This window comes from Pipistrellus kuhlii, unplaced genomic scaffold (assembly GCF_014108245.1).
Source record: "Pipistrellus kuhlii isolate mPipKuh1 unplaced genomic scaffold, mPipKuh1.p scaffold_m20_p_3, whole genome shotgun sequence".
Lineage (NCBI taxonomy): Eukaryota > Metazoa > Chordata > Mammalia > Chiroptera > Vespertilionidae > Pipistrellus > Pipistrellus kuhlii.
In genome coordinates this window covers 89,419,877-89,439,920 of record NW_023425529.1, presented here as the reverse complement: position 1 = coordinate 89,439,920, position 20,044 = coordinate 89,419,877, and the positions used below count along the sequence as shown (strand labels likewise).

Below are 20,044 nucleotides of genomic sequence, written 5' to 3'. Positions count from 1 at the left end.
AAGAGCCGCATGTGGCTTGTGAGCCATAATATGCCAACAACGGGCCTAGATTATTCTCTCATAGACTTTACTTTCAACTGATCCTGAAATATATTTAAAAAAAAAAATGAGACCCCAGTGCATGAAATTCATGCACTTGGCAGGGGGTCCCTCAGCCTGGCCTGCACCTGCTCACAGTCTGGGAGCCCTTGAGGGATGTCCGGGGGCAGGCCTAAGCCAGCAGTTGGACATCGTTGGTGCTGCCATGGAGGCAGGAGAGGCTTCCACCACTGCTGCTGCGCTCACCAGCCGTGAGCCCAGCTTCGGGCTGAGTGGCACTCACCATATGGGAGCTCACTGACCATCAGGGAGTAGCTCCTGCGTTGAACAGGACTGGGCCGAAACTGGCTGACATCCCCAGAGGCGTCCCAGATTACAAGAGGGTGCAAGCCAGGGCAAGGGACCCCACCGATGCATGATTAGGGTGGGGTGGGACAGGAGGTTGGGCAGCCAGAGAGGGACTGGACTACAGGAAGGCTCCAGGGCATGTCCAGCTCTTCTCACTCAGCCCAGACCAGCCGGACCCCAGCAGCAAGCTAACCAACCAGCCAGAGCATCTGCCCCCCTGGCGGTCAGTGCATGTTACAGAAAGTGGTTGAGCGGCCTTGGCGCATCATTAGCATATTATCCTTTGGTTGGTTGAATGGACAACCAGACACTTAGCACATTAGACTTTTATTATATAGGATAACCTCAATTTAGATAATAAACATCTAAATAACATTTTCTTCTCACATTTTAACAAATAATTTTGAAAGACTTCAAATTTTCTAATTTACTAAGTAGGTGAGTTTAAGAAATGAGAAAGGATTTATCTCTATTAAAAATTTTTGAATAAATGACTAACAGAACCAGTTTGGTAATCTTTTCGACCTTCAGTTAGCAACTTTCTCATATATTGACAAAGTGAGGGTATCCTGTCTGATGGAAACTTTCTCTCCCTATAACACCTCTTCTAAAACCTAATCTCCAGCATTATGTGGTAGGTGTGTGGAAGCAAAAGAATCCTGCAGTTGCTTTCTTCTCCAGCCTGCTCATAAGTACTAATCGCAGGGCCATGTACACCAACCATGACCCCTCCAATAGGTGGCAGGGAAGTGCAAAGTATAGCTGACAGAGTATATGGAGGATTCTGGGGGCTAGATGGTCTTTCAGGGAATAAGGTTAGGTACAGGAAAGCACCTGCTACCTCTGAGAGCTGTTGCCAAACCCTGGGAGACCAAAATAAGTTTCCATATTAAAAACATAAACAAAAACCTGGTCTCTATCAGAATAGTAAATAAAAACACAGTTTCAAGGGGTTCTGAGAGGTAATATTACTCAGCAGGGAATTCACAAAGGATTGGAGAGGATGGTTCTACTTTTCCCATTTGTCCCACTCACCACTGAAAACCTTAAGCAAACTCCCACTGGTAAGCTATCAAACCATGGGTTTTCTTCCAGTTTAAAGAAGCAAGCAAACTGCAGTTTCTGGGGCTCAAATTCTTCCTTTTAACCTTAGTGGTGGGGAGTTTTATCAAGGGTAGAAGCAGCCATCGAGAAAGAGGTGTTGTAAGCAGAAACAAGCTTTATTCAAATTTGGTTACTTAAAACCATTTTCAATAGAATGAATCCATTTTTAAAAATAAAAAAACGAACCTGGTTTGATACTTGTGTCCGCACTGTGAGCATTCAAAATTCCAAGAAAAAGAGTACGTGAAGAGCTTTTCAATGCAGGCTTCTATTCCTAGGATCAGGGGAAAGGCAATCACAGGGCTTTCCATGTCACCTTCAAAAAGAAAAGGAAAATGATTGCTCATAATGAAACAAAAATTGTAAACCCAAATTATAAACCTGTTGTTTTTTCTGGCATACAAGAGTATGCTATTCACAGTTGGGCAAGGGGAATTTCTTTAAAGCATTTTTTAAAAAATTAAAAAAAGTCCATAATAGCCTGGCTGGTATGGCACTGTGGTTAATGTTAGTCCCAGCACTTAAGGGTCTCAGGTTTGATTCGGGGTCATGGGCGTGTACCTTGGTTGCAGGTTCAATCCCCGGTCAGGGACATGTGCCAGAGACAACCAATCAATGTGTGTCTCTCACACTGATGTTGCTATTTCCTCTTCTCCACCCCCACCTCCCAATCACTCTAAAAAGTCAATGGAAAAAATATAACAAGCCAGAGGAAAATCATTTGGGCAAAAAATGAAAAAGGATCCCAAGTCAAATTTATAGAAAATTTTTTATTAACTTTTGGTAAAGAATGTTTGTATATTTTCAGAAAACAACTCTGAGACCATGTGGATTCTGGCAACAGAGAGGAATTGACAGGACTACTCCAACCATGAAGACAGAAGAGAAGCAGTCCAGAGATGGAAGACTTGCCATAATAGCAGTCAGCAGCTGTGTATCACTGCAGGTTGCCCAGGACCAAACCAGAGAGGGTTGGACCTGCATTACTTTTGTCCACCATCCAGAACTGAAATATCATTGCTGACATGTACACATAAGGAACTGTTTGACATTGACACTGGGTCTCAAAAGAACTGTTGGCCCAGAAAGAAACTCACTACAGACTGATTCATATGCCTTTCAGCATGATTATTGCTTGTCTCATTTTTTTATTCTTGTAAGTATATTTCCAGTAGGACATGATCTCACTCATGTAGGAGAAATGGTGAACAACATAGACTGATGAACAAGAACAGACCCAGAGATAAGGAGCCATGGGTCAGACTGTTGGACCTCAAAGGGAGGGTGGGGACAAAAGGGAGAGATCAACCAATGGACTTATGTGCATACATATGAGCCTAACCAATAGTCAAGGACAATAGGGGGGTGGAGGTATGAGTGGGGAGGGGTAGGGGATTGGAATGGGGGGCTGAGGACAAATATGTGATACCTTAATCAATAAAGAAATTAAAAAAAAAAAACAGAAACTTAAAAAAAAATAATATAGGAATAAAAAAATATATATCCTCAGGTGAGGATTAACCAAAAAATAAAAACATAAAAAAAAGTCCACAATAAAGATTTAATTATCACTTCAGTCTCATTTTTCTTGGTGGACATGTATGAAAACTCCTTAAAGCAAGACACAAAAGATCCACACTATCTTCTCAAATTCCTCAGAGCTATAATTACTCTCAAGTATTATGAAAACAAAATAAACATATGTCAATGGTTTGCTACAGATATTAAAAATAATATAACTGGTAAACCATGGTAGAATAATGCCAGAGTTGGACAAAAGCATTAAGCCATTTCTATTCTGACTCTCCAGTTCTCCATGTGGCAAGAGCATGACACACATGGGTAAAAGGACCATCTCAAACCTCCTTACTGACCACTCTTCTGACATTCAACCCCGGAACCAAAGAGGTTGCCGGTTCAATTCCCAGTCAGAGCATATGCCCGGGATTGCAGGCTCATTCCCCAGTAGGAGTGTACACAGGAGAAAGCTGTTCGATGATGATCTATCATTGATGTTTCTATTTTTCTATTCTTCTCCCTTCCTCTCTCTCTCTCAAACTCAATAAAAACATATATTAAAAAAAAGAAGACTAGCAAAGATCTGAATTTTATTGTCATTAAAACAAAAACTGAACCATGAATACTGTCTTCCAGTGCGAAGATCAGCAAGCAAGTTAAATAGGATTTACATTCTCCCCTTAATTTCCTTCTCCAATGGGTTTTTCTCCTGCTTGTCCTCAAGGGAGCTTAGATGCTAAAACAAATCCAAGTTCTTTCATCCCCTCCCTCCCCTGGGACAGTCTTACATATAGTTCTCCTTTCGTCCTGGAACCACATCTGGAGGAGTTACCTTAGCAAGACCAAAAGGCAGAACAGTAACAGTTGTTATTGCCTACACATAATCTATAAATATCAGAAGTTATATAGACTATTTTAATAGTCATCTTTGTGGTATAGTCCCGCTGCTATTTTTGCACAAAAACATAAAGTCAAAACAAAAGTTTTTAATTTGATTTTGAAGAGGAAGGAAGAGGGCAAGAGAGAAACAGCAATGATGAGAGAGAATCATTGATCAGCTGCCTCTGGCATGCCCCACACTGGGGATCAAGCCACAGTCTGGGCATTGGCCCTGATGGAATCAAACTGTGACCCCCTGGTTCATAGGTGGACGCTCAACCACTGAGCCACACCAGCCAGGCAAAACAAAACATTTTTATAAATAGAAATAAATACAAATCAACCTCCTAAAATGAACATATGTAACACCACACGTGTAAACAATATGCCATGTAGCATGAGTCTGTAATTAGTTTTTAGCCTTTAAATGCTTACTCCATTGTAACTAAAGATAAATTGAAAAAGTAAATCATTTACATTTCATAATGACAACATAGAATCTTCAGATTAAAAATACATAAAGTTCTCAATGAATCAAAATACAAAAAAACTCAAAACTCATTCTTCAATAGTGTGATCAAAGATCATTTTAGGTAATTTCTATAGGTTATAAATTTATCTTAATTATTTTTCCTTTGATTATAAATTTTATGGAAATGAAAATATAAGCAACCTACTAGAGAACACATAATCCCAGTAACTAATTCCAATTTTCATAACCTCCTGACTAAATAGTTAAGTGGTTTTTCTTTGCCTTTAATAACCTAACACCAACACCTACCCAACTATCTTCATTTGCTATGATGCAAATCTTTCAGTGACTTTTGTTGTCTAAGGATTCAAGTTTTTTCTTCTATTCATTGTTCATAACGTCTTCTGATCACTTTTCTATTAGGGAGTTCTTTATAAGACACTAGTGGCCTGGTGCACAAAATTCGTGTGGGGGGTGGGGGGAAGTGGAGTGGTGTGTGTCCCTCAGCCAGCCTGCACCCTCTCCAATCTAGGATCCCTCTCACAATCCAGGACTGCTGGCTCCCAATTGCTCGCCTGCCTGCCTTCCTGATTGTCCCTAATTGCTTCTGCCTGCCAGCCTGATCACTCCCTAACCACTCCCCTGCCAGCCTGATTGCCCCTAATTGCCCTTCCCTGAAGGCCTGGTCACCCCTAACTGCCCTCCCCTGCAGGCTTGGTTTCTCCCCACGGCCCTCCCCTGCAGGCCTGGTCCCCCCAACTGCTCTTCCATGCAGGCCTGGGTTCCCCCAAACTGCCCTTCCCTGCAGGCTCCGTTGCCCCAACTTCCCTCCTCTGCTGGCCTGGTCACTTCTAACTGCCCTCTCCTGACAGCCTGATCACCCCTAACCACCAATGCCTCGGCCCCCACCACCATGGGCTTTGTCTGGAGGGATGTCCGGAAGATGCCCAGTCTTATTAGTATAGATTGGTCTGTCTATCTCTATGCTGGTACACAACGTGTACACTAAATTACTGTCAACTTACACAAGTAGAACCATTAATATCAGCTTTTTCTTAGAAACAAACAACAAAAGTGGAGTATAGATGTTAGAGGGAAAGAAAATAAACTGAAGATAGCAGTTACCTTTGTGAGGAGATAAGGAAAAACCGGGGAAGAGACAGGGGGGCTAGAGTTGTATTTGTAATGCTATATTCCTTAAACTATGGGGAGAGAGAACAGAAGGTAATTTACAGTGTATTTTTTTCAAAAACAATAATGAACATGATAGTGTGGCAGATCTTAAAAATTTAAACAAAATTCAGAGTCAGAACAAATTCTATTCTTTGGTACTTTAAAATAAACATTAATATTCAGAATGAGCACACACACGGTAAGATTTTATAGTGCTCTCTGCAGCAGATTAGATTTAATTAGTAAGATTATAACTCTAATATAGTACCTAGCACTGATGAATGAGTAGTAGGAACACAATTGAGAGGGGGCTCGCCTAATTGCTATGATTGCACAGATAATCATTTAAAAATCCCTTCTCGGGGGATTGAGGACAAATATGTGATACCTTTATCAATAAAGAAATTAATTAAAAAAATAAAAATAAAAAAAAATAAAAATCCCTTCTCTGTAAGAAAGAAAATCAGGCCCAAGGTGGCGGTGAGCAAGATTCAACTTTGTTCCAAACATAATTATTGGGGATAAGGGTGATGATTCAGACTGGGGAAGAAGCCACTCTTTAATTCAACTGGAATCTGGAGTGTGGACCCTGAATAAAACATCTTAGGTCATGCTAAGACGGAAATGATACTTGCAAAATGCAACATGGGAGCCCCACAAGTCTTCATTCTGGTGATCTTAGGAAAGACTCGTTGAAATGAGTGTTCACCAAAAGACCAGTAGTTGAGGTGAAGGAGTCTGGGGAAAATGTTAGGGTGATAGAACATTCCATATCTTGATTATTGTCATGGTTACACAAGTGTTTACATCTAAAAAGTGGTCAACATATCAACAAATGACAACTGCTGATGAGGATGTGGAGAACAGAGAACTGCTTGTGGGAATGCAGACTTGTGCAGCCACTGTGAAAAACAATATGGAGTTTCCTCAAAAAATTAAATATGGAACTGCCATTTGACTCAGATATCCCTATTCTAGAAATATATCCTAAGAAACCCAAAATAGTCCTAGCTGGTTTGGCTCAGTGGATAAAGTGTTGGCCTGCAGACTGAAGGGTCCCAGCTTCAATTCCAGCAAGGGTACATGCTCTGGTTGTGGCCTGTCCCTAGTAGGCTATGTGCAGGAGGCAGCCAATCAATGATTCTCATTCACTGATGTCTCTCTCTCTCTCTCTCTCTCTCTCTCTCTCTCTCTCTCTCCTTTTCCCTCTGAAATCAATAAAATATATTACATTAAAAAAAAAACCAACAAAAAACACCAATCAGAAAGATTATATGCACCCTATGTTCATAGCAGCACAATTAACCTGGAAACAGCCCAGGTGCTCATTAGTAGGTGAGTGGATATAAAAAGCTGTGTTACATTTACACCATGAAATACTATGCAACAGTAAAAAGGAAAGATCTCTTTCCCTTTGAAGCAGCATGGAAGGACCTGGAGAGTATTATGCTAAGCAAAATAAGTCAGTTAGAGAAACACAAGTATCACGATGTCACTCTTATGTGGAATCTAATGACAAAAATAAACTGATGACAAAATAGATCCACAGACATAGAAACGTGGAACAGGCTGTCACATCTCAGAGGGAAGGCTGTGATAGGTGGGTGGGTGGAAGAGATCAACCAAAGAACTTGTATGCATATATAGACATAGACAATAGTGTAGTTAAGGCCTGGGGGGTAGTGGGGAGAGCTAGAAGGGATCAATGGGAAAAAAAAGAAGACAAATGTAATACCTTCAACAACAAGATTTTTTTAAACCCACAAAACTATCATATGACAAAATAAGTCCAGAAACATGGATGCATGGAACAGACTAACAGAACTCAAAGGGGAGGAAGACTTGGGGGTGTCGGGGGAAGGGGGGGATAGGAAGAGATTAACCAAAGAACTTGCAAACATATATGCATAGCCCTTGGATACAGAAAGTAGTGTGGTGAAGGCCTGGAGCGGGTAGGGGTTGGATGGAGGGGGACCAAGGGGAGAAAAATGGAGGACATCTGTAATACTGTCAACAATAAAAAATTAAAAAAGAACAAAAAGGGTTATACTTTGATAAAAAGAAAAAAGAATATTCACCCCATCTGAGATCCTACCTAATGATAAATTAGAACCCTTTAGATCTAGAGGAGGCAATGCCAAAGACTTAACATATTGAAAATCAGTTTATTGTCAAAACAGAATAAATTCTTATCTATATGAGTTCATGAGAAACAACATAGTAAAACTAGGGAACAAAACTGTGAAACAAAGAAGTAGGAGATACTATCATGCAAAAAAACACTGCTTCAGATACAATATCTGCTTCTGATAAAATTAATGTACTTACTGAGAGAAAAACTTGAAAATCATTGATGTTTTACATAATTTAATAATGGGTAATATACTAATAGGGGTACATTCTGTATATTCTGCTTCTACAATACAATAAAGGAATTTAACAAGGATAAATAGAAATAAGAGACATCTCCCTCAAACAAAGAAATCATTACAGCTTCTCTTCACAAAAACATTTAGAAAAGCCCAGAGATGTACTAGTAGTGTCCTTGCTCCATATTGCTCCAAGCCAAAAGCCAATAAAGGACAAAGCAAGTCATATTCTTGTACCCACTTTAAAGTTAAGGGAGTGTCCCCAAAAGGTCATCAGCATAGTTCTCATATCCCATTGGCAAAAAACTGTACCATCTGTCCATTTCTAAACTTATCACTGGCAGGTGAAGTAGAATTATTCTGATTGGTTTAGACCAGAGAGTCTCAACCTTGATCACCTGTAAGAGTCATGTGGGAGTTCTAAAATTCCTGGTTCCTGAGCTTCATCTTGAGATTCTTATTTAATTGGCCCTTAGCACTATTGTTAAATTCTTTACGTGCCTTTGAATGCAGACAGTGCTTAATGCTGAACAATCTACTGGGGGAAAGTATTGAATAAGCAATCAGGGTACCCAAGTCTTCACCTGTTTCTGAGACCAGCATCCACTCCATGGAGGAACACAACCTGCATATTTATATGGACCAGTTCTACCCGGATGATTTAACGGTGGTTAATTCCTAAATGAAACCACACAGATTCTTTCCCCAAGAATCTGGATCATTAAACTACTAAAACAGTATTATATTTCCTTATGATGTAAGTTTTTCTTTATGGTAGATGAGTTATTCAGTTAAATTGCACAAATTTACTTACCTAATGTGCACCCAAGCTGAGGCTGAATCCTGATAAAAATCTTACTTCTGACTTCATTTAGACAGGTCTCTATCCTTTCAAATACTGAAATAAGTTTTGTAAAGTCTCTATCTAAAAATAAAGTGCAGAACATTATCAATTTTTCTTCAATCTATATCTTTTTAAAAAAATTAAGACACCGCCAAGAAAGAAAGTTTAGCAGGAAATAAATTTTGTACAGACAAATAGCAAAACACAACAATTTCTTATTTCTTCCTCCCCTCTTTGTACTATATCATATATCATATATTTCCTCAAATATAATTCAAAGTAATGCAGTTCAAACAAAATAATTACTACCATATTATAAGAACAATTGTTCTGTAAAAGAGTAATACAAGATTAAAATATAAAAACTAATTAATTTAATATTTAAGTCAAAACTTAAACAAGAGTTGTTGCTCTTCTGTAACAATCAATTGAAGAATGGTCAGCGAGTCAGTATCAGGGTTCCTGTAATAACAGAAAACAGGAACAGAGAAAAGACAAAAGAAAAAATGTATGTGAAAAATTGAATTTTAAAAATTGTAAAAAAAAAAAAAGGCAATCTCAAAGTCAAAGTATTTCTTACTCAGATGCAACTGGTGTCATCTCAAGCTTCATAAATACTCAGAGGTACATTGCTTCCAGGTCTCAATGTGAAACAGGCTACTGAAGGCATCTTTTCCACAAGCTGTGAGACAAAATTCAACTTGAACCTCTTTACAAATTAAAGGGAAATAAAATATTACCAACCTCTAACTGCATCCAAGTGACTGGCGTGCAGAAGTTTACTAGCTTGATTATACTTTGTGAACAACTGCCAGAACAGAGACTCCTCATTAGAGCACAGGTCTGTCATCACTGTCTTTTTTACCACTTCCAAGTGCACCAATAGTGACAGGAGACAGTCTAACCAACAGAGGGCATCAGAATTTCTCCACTGAACACATGAAGTCTGGCAAAATAGTGAACATCTGTCTTCCTGTGACATTTCCAATTCAGATGTGCCTCCTTCATTATGAGGAACAGTCTCTCCAGTTCCAGAAATATCAACTGCACTAGCATCATCTTTAGCAGCCACGTCAGTAACAACGGTTTCCAAAATCTCATCTGGTCCCAATAAATCAGTGGCCCTAACTGGGCTCTGCTGACCGCTGTGCAGTGAGTCAGTTAAATCTGATGAGGTTTCCTCAAATTCTTCTCCGTTATATTTGCTGTTCAAAACTTGTTCACCATCAATAACACTATAACTTTTAATCTCTTTGGAATCTGTCAAAGGTGAATCTTTACAGCTTATTTCCAAAAGATTTCTTTTGTGAGGCTTATTTGGAGCAAGATGATCTTCCAAATCGGGAGAAATTAAGTTATTATATGATTTAGAGCCCAAAGGATAGATGCACTAGGGAAGAAAAAAATAAAATGATAACTAAAAAAATTCAAATGAGCTCAAATTTTACTTTACCGTTTCTAAGTCATGAAAAATATGTATAAAAAGTTAGCATTAAATTGACATGAGAGGGTATATTACCAATCTAAATTTAAAGGAAATAGTGATAAACAACTATTTAATTAAAAACTCAGTTCCCAAAAGAATAATTTTTCTTATTCTTAGGTTAAACTAATAAGGTAAATATACATTATTTTGTCTCAATAAAAAGCTAATGTCAAGTGAATTTAAAAATTTCAAGTCTATTATGAGTGTTAGTCTTTTTGGGACAGGTAAACTGAGTAACACTAAAAATGAGAAAAGTATTTTTAAATATAAGTTGCATGGAATAATTTCTGCTTCTTAATTTTGAAACTGAATATTAATCTGAGAGTAATAAGAACATGAATTTTACATCTGTATTGTGTTTAAGGGTCAAATTGGCTAATTTTAATGACTTCATCAAATCTCACGGTACATTTCAGCCAAACAACAACAGTGTAAACAAATCACTAAAATAATCAATGAATTTCCCCTAATTTTTAAAACCAGCATTTTTTAATTAGACAAATTCATGATATATATATTCTATGTGTCCTCATTTAAAACATGCCACCTGATAGCTAGGTCAGGTGAAAAAGGTGAAGGGACTGAAAAATACAAATTGGTAGGTAGTCACAGAGATGTAAATAAATTACTGCATAGGGAATATATTCAGTAATATCATAATAATTATGTATGATGCCAGGTGAGTACTTGAAATAACAGGACCACTCTGTAAAGCACATGATTGTCTAACCACTATACTGTACAACTGTAACTAATACAGAATAATACTGAATGTAAACTATAATTAAAATAAAAAAATATAGTGTGGTGAAGGCCTGGGGTGGGGCAGGAACTAGGTGGAGGGGGGGAAATAGAGGGCATCTCTAATAATGTCAACAAGAAAAACTTAATAAAATAAAATGTCCCATGTTCTATACAACTCTGGGCTGGGCCACATGACTAGTTTTGATGGGACATTAGCAAGCAGGATGCACATGGTGGCTTGGTAAGCATCAGCTTATTGTGCTTGGTAAGCACTAGAGCCCTCCTTCTGGAATACTTATTCTCAGCCCCAATCATCATACTGTGAGAAGCCCATAAGCCTCACATGAATAAACAAATGCACACAGCTGGAACATCTGCTGGCTTGAATTAAAACTGCTATATAAAGTCACACTATGTGATAACAGAACCAATTACCTCAAGTGAAGTCATATGATCATGTGCTAACCATTCATTCAATATTGTTTATGAGTGGTGATTCTTGGATTTAAATATGTAGACTATAGTTGTAGTAGATGTTTCAGACTTGACTGGTCCCTCCCAATCTTCCTCTCCTCAAAGCCTTCTCATTTCATTTAAGCCAAAATTCTGGGAATCATCCATAGGATTTCTCCCTCTTATCATGTATCCCAACCTTTCAGCAATTCCCTTGGCTCCACTTTTAAACATATACATAATCCAGTCATACCTCATCACCTTGGTCATACTTGCTCCCTCTGAAATATTGCACCTGCCTTCCAGCTAGTCAGCCTGCATTAGGTCTTGCCCAGAACCTATTATTTTCAACACAGCAGCCACTGTGATCCTTTTAATATATAAATCAGATTATCATCCAGAGATGTTATCGATAAAATGGCCTATAAAGACCTTGCTTAGTCTAGTCCCCTCCCCATTATTTTTCAGACCCATCTCTTATGACTGCTCCTGTACTGAGATCCAGCTCTGGTGTTTCCTTGCAGTGGCACAAACACAGACAGGCAGCCTCCACTCTCTGGGCCTTATTCCTATGACTTCCCCTGCCTACGAGGCTCATTCCTCTTCATCTCTTTGCTTAAACATTACTTTCTCAAGAAAGAGTTTCCTTTACCATGCTATTTAAAACAGATCTCCCCATTCCCTGGAATTTAGTCCCTGTGGCTTAATTTTTCTCCATAGCACTTTTCTTGTTTTTTAAAAATAATCCTCACCCACGCCCAGCTGGCATGGTTCAGTGATGAGCATCACTGTTGGATTCCCAGTCAGGGTACATGCCTGGGTTTGGGGTTGGGGCATGCAGGAGGCAGCCGATCAATGATTCTCTCATCATTGATGTTTCCTCTCTCTCCCTCTCCCTTTCTAAAATCAATAAAAATAATAAATAATCCTCACCTGAGGATATGTTTATTTATGGATTTTTCGAGAGAAAGGAGGGAAGGAGAGGAAGAAACATCAACAACATAATAGAGAAAACATGGACCAGCTGCCTCCCAGACACATCCCAACCGGAAATGAACCCACAACCTAGGTATGTGCCCTGACCGGAACTGACTCTGCAATCTTTTTGGTTTAAGAAATGAGACTCCAACCAACTAAGCCACCCAGCTGGAGCTTCTCTGCAGCACTTTTCATCAGTTCACACAAAAAATATATACTTTGCTTATTTTCTTCCCCACTCTATAAGATAACTTCCTTGAGAGCAAGAAAATTCTGTACTCATTGTATCCTAGCATATGAAACAGTGCCAACAAAGTGATGCTCAAAAAATATTTATCATATAAATGCAAAAACAATTTAATCCTAATTGTAATAATGCCTGGGATTTTTTTAAGTTGTATCCAGCAAAGTATCTATCACCAACTGTGTGACTTAATCTAGTATTTTCCAAAGTTGGCAAATAATTAGACTTACCCTCAAAAGAAGTTACAAAACTATAGAATTACAGGTCAATTCTATTTTATAAGCATCTTGGGATGAGACTCAGGAATTTCTAAAAAGCACTCCAGGTAATTCTGACTCCTAGCTTACCTGGAATAAAAGAATCTGAAATAGAGGACTGTGTTCCAATCACAGCTCTGCCACTTTACGGAGATCTTGAGTTCCTAAACTCTCTGCCCCTGTTTTCTTATTCACAAAATAGGAATACCTACCTTGCAAAGTTTTGAGAATTAAATGTGTACGTAACAGTTTCATAACTGTCAAATACAACAAAACGTCAAGTATTATGGACTTTAACGAGTTCAAGTTGTACCTCAGATATAAATTACAATTAATCCTAAAAGATATTTAGAACCTTAAGTATATGACATATAAAGATTAATAACTTTTTCAATAAGTCCCAAAGTTAATAAACCAAAGTGAAGAGAGATTGACTACTATATAACAACAGCTAACAATACATCTTGAAATGTATTTTTTTCCTCTCACAAGTCTAATGACAATAAAAACAAACATCTTCTTGCAATAATTCAGGAAACCAAATGGTTTTCTGAAATAGAAAATATTTAAGAGTACTAGACAGATCTAGAAATACTGATTATCTAAGTATTAAAAATGTACAGTAGAAAAAGTATAAAATGAGCACAAATTTAAACACCGAAAAAAAAAAAAAAAAAGCAAAATGCCAAAACCTCAATACTATCTAAAATTAATACTTTACCATAGCAGGTTTGGTTCAGTGGATAGAGCGACGGCCTGCGGACTGATGGGTCCCGGGATTCAATTATGGTCAAGGGGCATATTCCAGGATTGTGGGCTCAATCCCCAGTGAGGGGGCGTGCAGGAGGCAGCTGATTGATGATTCTCTTTCATCATTGATATTTCTTCTCTCCCTCTCCCTTCCTCTTTGAAATCAATAAAAATATATTTTAAAAAAATAAAAAATTAATAAAATTAATACTCCAATATTAATACTTTAGCTCCAGCCAGCATGGCTCAGTGGTTGAGCACCAGACCTATGAACCAGGAGGTCATGGTTCAATTCCCGGTCAGGGCACAGGCCCAGGTTTTGGGCTTGATCCCCAGTGTGGGGCATGCAGGAGGCAGCCGATCAATGATTCTTCTCATCACTGATGTTTCTACCTCTCTCTCCCTCTCCCTTCTCTGGAATCAATAAAAAGAACTTTTAAAAAATACATAAAATTAATACTTTACCTGTAGTTCCTCACACAAATAGACAGATTCCTGAAAACTAATTCGGTAAGTCTTTAAGGTTTTTAACTTTCCCTTCTCTCTACAAGCAGGGCAATACCCATCTGACAGGATGTTAGCAGAATCATAATTCTAAAAGAGAAATAAAGTAAATTAAAATATAGACATTACTAGATAGTACCAAATTATAAAATGTTAAGTGGAAAAGCAACCAGAAAAGAATTACAACTTTCACCTCTAAGTATCCTGGAATGATATTTTCAACATGGCAAATAAAAAATGCATAGAGGCCTTAAATGTAGTTATTAACCCAAAAAGAATATTTTGTTATTTTAAATATTAAGTTTTAAGTGTTAAAAATAATGTCAGTTTTACTTGCAAGAAAAAAGGTAATGTTAATTGTAAGGGAAAATGCATGTTCCATATTTTCAAAGAATAATAAACCATAAGGTCTGTATAATTTCTAGTTTCACATGTTAATAAAACAGAGAGGTAAATACATTAAAACAATCTTTCGCCAATACTGTAAGATTTCCGTGGAAGATGATACAATTTATTTATAAGTTAAATGGTCAAATTAAAACCGAATTCAAGTCTCAAAACCAGGAGGAAAAAATACCAACTTTGCACTGAGGCAAAAAATAAATTGACTAACTTTTCCCAAATACCCCACCACGTGGGGTGGAGACACCCCTATATCAGGCCCTGGTCCAATCACTGGCAAACCATTTCCAGTCTTCGGGGAATCCATCATTCCGAGTCACTGCTAATTTATGTCACTCGAAACATGTCAAAATCACTAAGGACTTTTTCAATGAATCCTGAAAAATAAAAGTCAACAGACAATTAAACAAAAATCCTATTTATTTAGAAATATTCTGTTTTGTAAGATGTACATATATTATGTAAATTTTGAGAACTGTATGTCCTAGGATAGTGGTCGGCAAACTCATTAGTCAGCAGAGCCAAATATCAATAGTACAATGATTGAAATTTTTTTTGAGCCAAATTTTTTATACTTAAATTTCTTCTAACGCCACTTCTTCAAAATAGATTCGCCCAGTGGTATTTTTTGGAAGAGACACACTCAAGGGGCCAAAGAGCCGCATGTGGTTTGAGAGCCGCAGTTTGCCAACCATGGTCCTAGTACAAACATATTTTAAAATTGTAATCTGGGAGATAAAAAATACTTAACTATATAAAACTAGACAGTTTGTGGGGAGAGGGCGAAGATTGGCAACAGGACGGGTTTTCATAGACTCGTTTGTAAGCAACTTTATTAAAACTTGTAACAGAGGTAACTATTATTTAAAGCCAATTTTTATTGACCAGAATTTGAAAGCCTAAGTTTTTAGAGTCTATGTACAATTAGAAACAAATATGGCAGCAATACATTAAGAAATGTAATGGCTAGTGTGGCTCAGTTGGTTGGAGCACAGTCCCGTTTGCCAAAAGGTTGTGGGTTTGAATTCGGTTCAGGGCACTTACCTAGATTGCAGGTTCCGCCTCGTGGTGTGGCGCCTCTCAGAGGCAGCCGTCGGTGTTTCTCTCTCACACTGGCGTTTCTCTCTCACACTGGTGATTCTCTCTCTTTCTCTCTCTCTCCCTTCCTCTCTCTAAAATCAATTAAAACAAAACAAAAAAAAAAAACAAATCTTAGATCCATTGTGCCATTACTTGACAGGGACCAAAGAACCCCATACATTCCTAGCACTTTCAACCACCAAGAATACTTCACCCCCTGAGAATAATGCCACTTTTTAAAAGTTGCCAGCAAAATACTATTTCACATTAAAGTAAATGAACACATAAACACTATTACAATACAAATTATATATATAACAAGCCTGTTCCAAGTGTTAGTCCCATTACTTAGGAAAGTAAAAATTACGAGACTGAAACTCAGCATAAGAAAAGTGATTATTAAAAGTAGAGTTGATATGGATTTAAAATACAGGGAAACCAGACAAAGGAAACTTATAAGCAAAGTGAATCACCATTTAGTAGGGATGTTGTAAAATGATTTCAAGCAAAAGTCTTTACCAAATCTATGAATCTATGATTCCATAACAATCATCTAAAAAATTGCAGTTCATGGGGTCACTTGAAAAGCTAGTTATGCATCTTAGTTGGGTGGTCAGCTCATGGTGCACCAAAAGGTTGCAAGTTGGATTCCTGATCAGGGCACATAACTGGGTTGAGGGTTCAACCTCAGGTTGGGACCAGTGTGTGGGAGGCAACTGATTGATGTTAATTTCTCTCCCCCTTCCTCTCTAAAAATCAATAAAAACATTAGAAAAGAAAAACTAGTTATGCTATTCTGTTCCAGCAGTATATACTTTCAAGCCAAGGAATAATTTTTTAAAATGAAATGTTTTTTAAAAACCAGTGTTAGTGAATCACAATTTCCTTTTCCTGAATATACACAGGGCAAGATTTCTCAACTACAGCTTACAGACATTTTGGACCAACTCATTCTTTGTTGTGAGGGCTGCCCTGTGCGCTATACATGATGTTTAGCAGCATCTATGACTTCTACCTAGGAAATGCCAAAGGCATTCAAATGCCTCCAGGCATACCCAAATGTCTCTTGGCAGGCAAAAATGCCTTATCCAGAACCATTGGCAAAAGGGTAAAAATGAGTTTGGTGCTAAATTATTTTCTTTTTAGGCTGCTCACAAACAATACTACTTTATTATCTTCTGATGGTTCTATTATAATCTGCTTATAAAAAGGAACTATATAGGAAAGAGCCAAACTTCTATGGTTTCAGTGTGGCTAAAGGCATGGTTTTACACCTAAAGATTTGGATTCAGCAATTTCTTTGTATAATTGGTGGTTCTAAGAATTAAATGTACTAATATATGTAAAATGCTTAGCATCTGACACAAAGTAAATTTGAACTACTATATATGTGGTGCTAATTTTATACTTGATTCTGTAGATAACAGGCAACCCATCTTGTATTATTCTCAAGAGGAAAACTGGTAATCTGTATCTTGAGTAAATTGTTTTTAATGAAAATTTCCATTTGCTTGAGGGATCAAGAACATTTTCCCACTGATTCTAGTAGGCTCTCTCTCAATTATAAAAGTGAAACAGGAGGAGCCTTCAATTCTGTTCCCCTGATCCTACCACCACCATTTCAAAGAAAAAAGCAGGTAGACTGGTGGTTGAAATCTTATATAATGCAGAACCCCCGAAAGAAAATTCAGTTACTAAAATACCAGAAGTGAGCTACTTCTCAAATACAATTTCTTTTGTCCTCCCTTTAAAACTAACAGCTCCTTTCTCTTATATATCATCTATATTTTGGCATCTCCATCCTTCCAAACACATACACTAGATAATTTGAGAGGTTCTCTGCTCTTTCATTTCCCTCCTCTTCACTCAATATAAATCACTACGTTCTGTAGACAGTTCTTTAGGAGCCTCTCAAATCCTCACCTCTTTCCTGGCCATCTCCACTTCTCCACTTCCTATCACTGCCAAAGTCTGGGTTTGTCCCTGCCCAGCTTAAAATCACCTCTTAACCCCAGGGTGATTGTAGGCAAGTCCACAGCGCAGTGTGACCTGAGTATGAACTGAAATAAAGGCCACTGCACTGTGGCCGCCCAGCCTTGACCCTCCTCTATTCCTCGCCTCCAGCATCTTTCTTTCGACGCGCCCATTTTTATCACTTCCCTGAGCCACTGATACTCCAGTGTGAATGACTAACCCAGTACAGACCTAGGGAATGGTATCAAGTTGGCCCTGGGAATAGGGGAAATGATGCAATTAAGCGTAATTCCCAGCCCCACGTGCAAAACGGGAAAACCCAACGAACAAAGTGTCACAAGAGGAGCCTTAGACCTATCTGCCATCCAGGACTAAGTGGGCTCAGCACGGGAACTGTCAACGGGACGCCACAACGGCCTGGAAACCGAGGAACAGGGTCGGCTTTGGGCCCAACCGGGTCGGGTACGAAGCCCGGCCGATAAGAATCAGAGACGGACAGGAGCCACAGGGGTCAGTGTCAAACCTCAACCTGGGGAACCCGAGGCGGCGCAAGATTCCGTGCACCCTCTCCAGCTCCACGTTCCACGGGAAAGGGGAGAACGACTCTGGTTTCTCTTCAGCATTTACCTCTCCGAGCCCAAACGAACCTACACCTCTAACTCTACACCTCACACCTTCCCATCCGAACCTGGTCCCTGCCCCTCCCTCCCCAGAGCAGCGTGCACGCAGACCCGCAGCCAACCCAGCGCTGTCCCTTCCCCCATTTTGGGCACAGAAGAACGCTGCCCCTTTTTCCTACCTGAGGCGGGTGCACTTTCTCGCGCAGGTTGGATCCGAAATCCTGTCCCGAGGCCCCGAGCAACGTCCACCCTAAAACCAACCACAGCCAGCTCCTCCCCCACCGACCTCCCCGCTAGGAAAGCAGCTTCCGGTTGTCTCAGTCCGCCGCAAAAGAGTCCCCCGTCGGGTTCCGTGTGCGGCCCGAAAGGATCAGGGCCGTGAGCGCGGCGGAAGGCTGGCGTCGCAGCACTTCCGGCGGCCTGGCGGCGGCTCTGACCAATGCCCGGCCTCCGCTGCCGCAGCGTCAGCTGCGACGACGACTCGGGGCGGGGCCGGCGGCTGCAGAGACCGCCCTCTGGGAATGGAGGGTTGGGGGAGGCGACGTTTCTGGATCTGGAAGCTGCTGGAAAGTGCTGGGGTGGCGGAGGTGACGCCACCGGAGGCGGGGCGTGACTAAAACTAGTTCGTGGCGGGCAGCGGAGGGATTTCGCTGAGCAGTGACGGGAGCACGTGCCTAGCTGCGGGCTGTTCCGCGGGACCCCGAGGCGGAAGCCGCTGCGCCCTTGAGTGACCCGGTGGGCGGGCGGGCGGCGGCCCCGGGCCGCGGAGGGGGCCCTGGAGGCGATGGGCTGGTGCGTCCACGCGGCACCGCCATCTCGGCGGCTGGGGGCTGCGCAAGGCCTCCTGAGGCCGCCGTCCTACAGCCGCAGCGAGTGCGTGTTCATAAAGGTCACCCACCACACACGGAGCTGCCCCTCCCTGGCTCCCCAACCCCATCTCCCAGGCCCGGATTCTGGGGTGTTGCTCCTCCCCCCTCCCTCCCAGAGCTCCTAACGGTGCGGGCAGCGGCCAAAGCTCAGGGACTCCGTCAGGGACCTGGCCCAGCGCTGCTCCCCCTCCCGCCCTGTGCTAACCAGGGAGGAGGGAGGGTCCTCTGTGAGGGTGAGGCTGCTGGCGCAGGGAGGCCCTGTGGTTGCAGGGACAGCGGGACCGCGTGCAGTGTGACAGTCTGCATCCCGAATCTCGGGGCAGCGAAGTCCTTTCGTTCAGTTGGTTCCACTCCCGGAACAACAACGTGCAGCTTCTGACCGAGTCTTCCCAGAGGAACTACCCATCGGCCTTGGGGATGTTGTTTTCTTCAGCTGAACGGTCACAGAATTGTGGGATAACGCTGGTCACTTTGAGAGGGCAGCACGGAGGAAACGAGTCCTGTGTGCTAAGAAGCTCTTCAGTAAAAGCATTTTAGTTTTTGGTGCTTCTCGTTGCAAATATCGATAGTCAAGAAATCCAGCAGAAGTTTGTTTGTTTTGCTTTTTCCAGACCGAAACATAGGTTGGTTAGTTTTTGTTTACCTTTTTTGTTGTACAAGATTATCATTTTTGGGATATTTGTTGTTACATTCAGCTTGTTAGGAATTTTTTTAATGAATTATGAAAATATGAGAATGTTGTATTTCCTCCTGAACTAGTACCATAGCTGAAACTCAGGGTTTTTCCTGTACACCAGTGCCATTGCCATTTTTTGGAATGGAGTACACTTTTTTTTTGTAATTAAACACTTGCTGAGTAACTTCAAAAACTGAACAAAATAGTTGATAAGTGTAGTTAAATTTGTAAGATTGAAAAATCAACATTCCCAAGCTGAAT

At 40.2% G+C, this 20,044-nt stretch overlaps 1 protein-coding gene across 4 annotated transcripts in view; it reads right to left on the bottom strand.

Moving 5' to 3' along the window:
- Window positions 1-18,567, bottom strand: part of USPL1 (ubiquitin specific peptidase like 1) — a 29,921-nt gene extending 11,354 nt beyond the window's left edge. The window contains exons 1-7 of one of the 4 annotated variants that reach the window (XM_045588484.1): window positions 18,418-18,567; window positions 15,609-15,736; window positions 14,776-14,941; window positions 14,124-14,252; window positions 9,491-10,136; window positions 8,717-8,827; window positions 1,678-1,807 (exon numbers count right to left, since the gene is read on the bottom strand). In XM_045588484.1, the coding sequence (XP_045444440.1) occupies window positions 1,678-1,807; window positions 8,717-8,827; window positions 9,491-10,136; window positions 14,124-14,252; window positions 14,776-14,874 (1,115 nt within the window). In that variant the 5' untranslated portion in view covers window positions 14,875-14,941; window positions 15,609-15,736; window positions 18,418-18,567. Of the gene's footprint in view, window positions 1-1,677; window positions 1,808-8,716; window positions 8,828-9,490; window positions 10,137-14,123; window positions 14,253-14,775; window positions 14,942-15,608; window positions 18,333-18,417 lie in introns of those variants that run through there. The other 3 variants (XM_036456266.2, XM_036456265.2, XM_036456267.2) reach the window with 3 other exon arrangements.
- Between the last annotated feature and the right edge of the window lie 1,477 nt (window positions 18,568-20,044).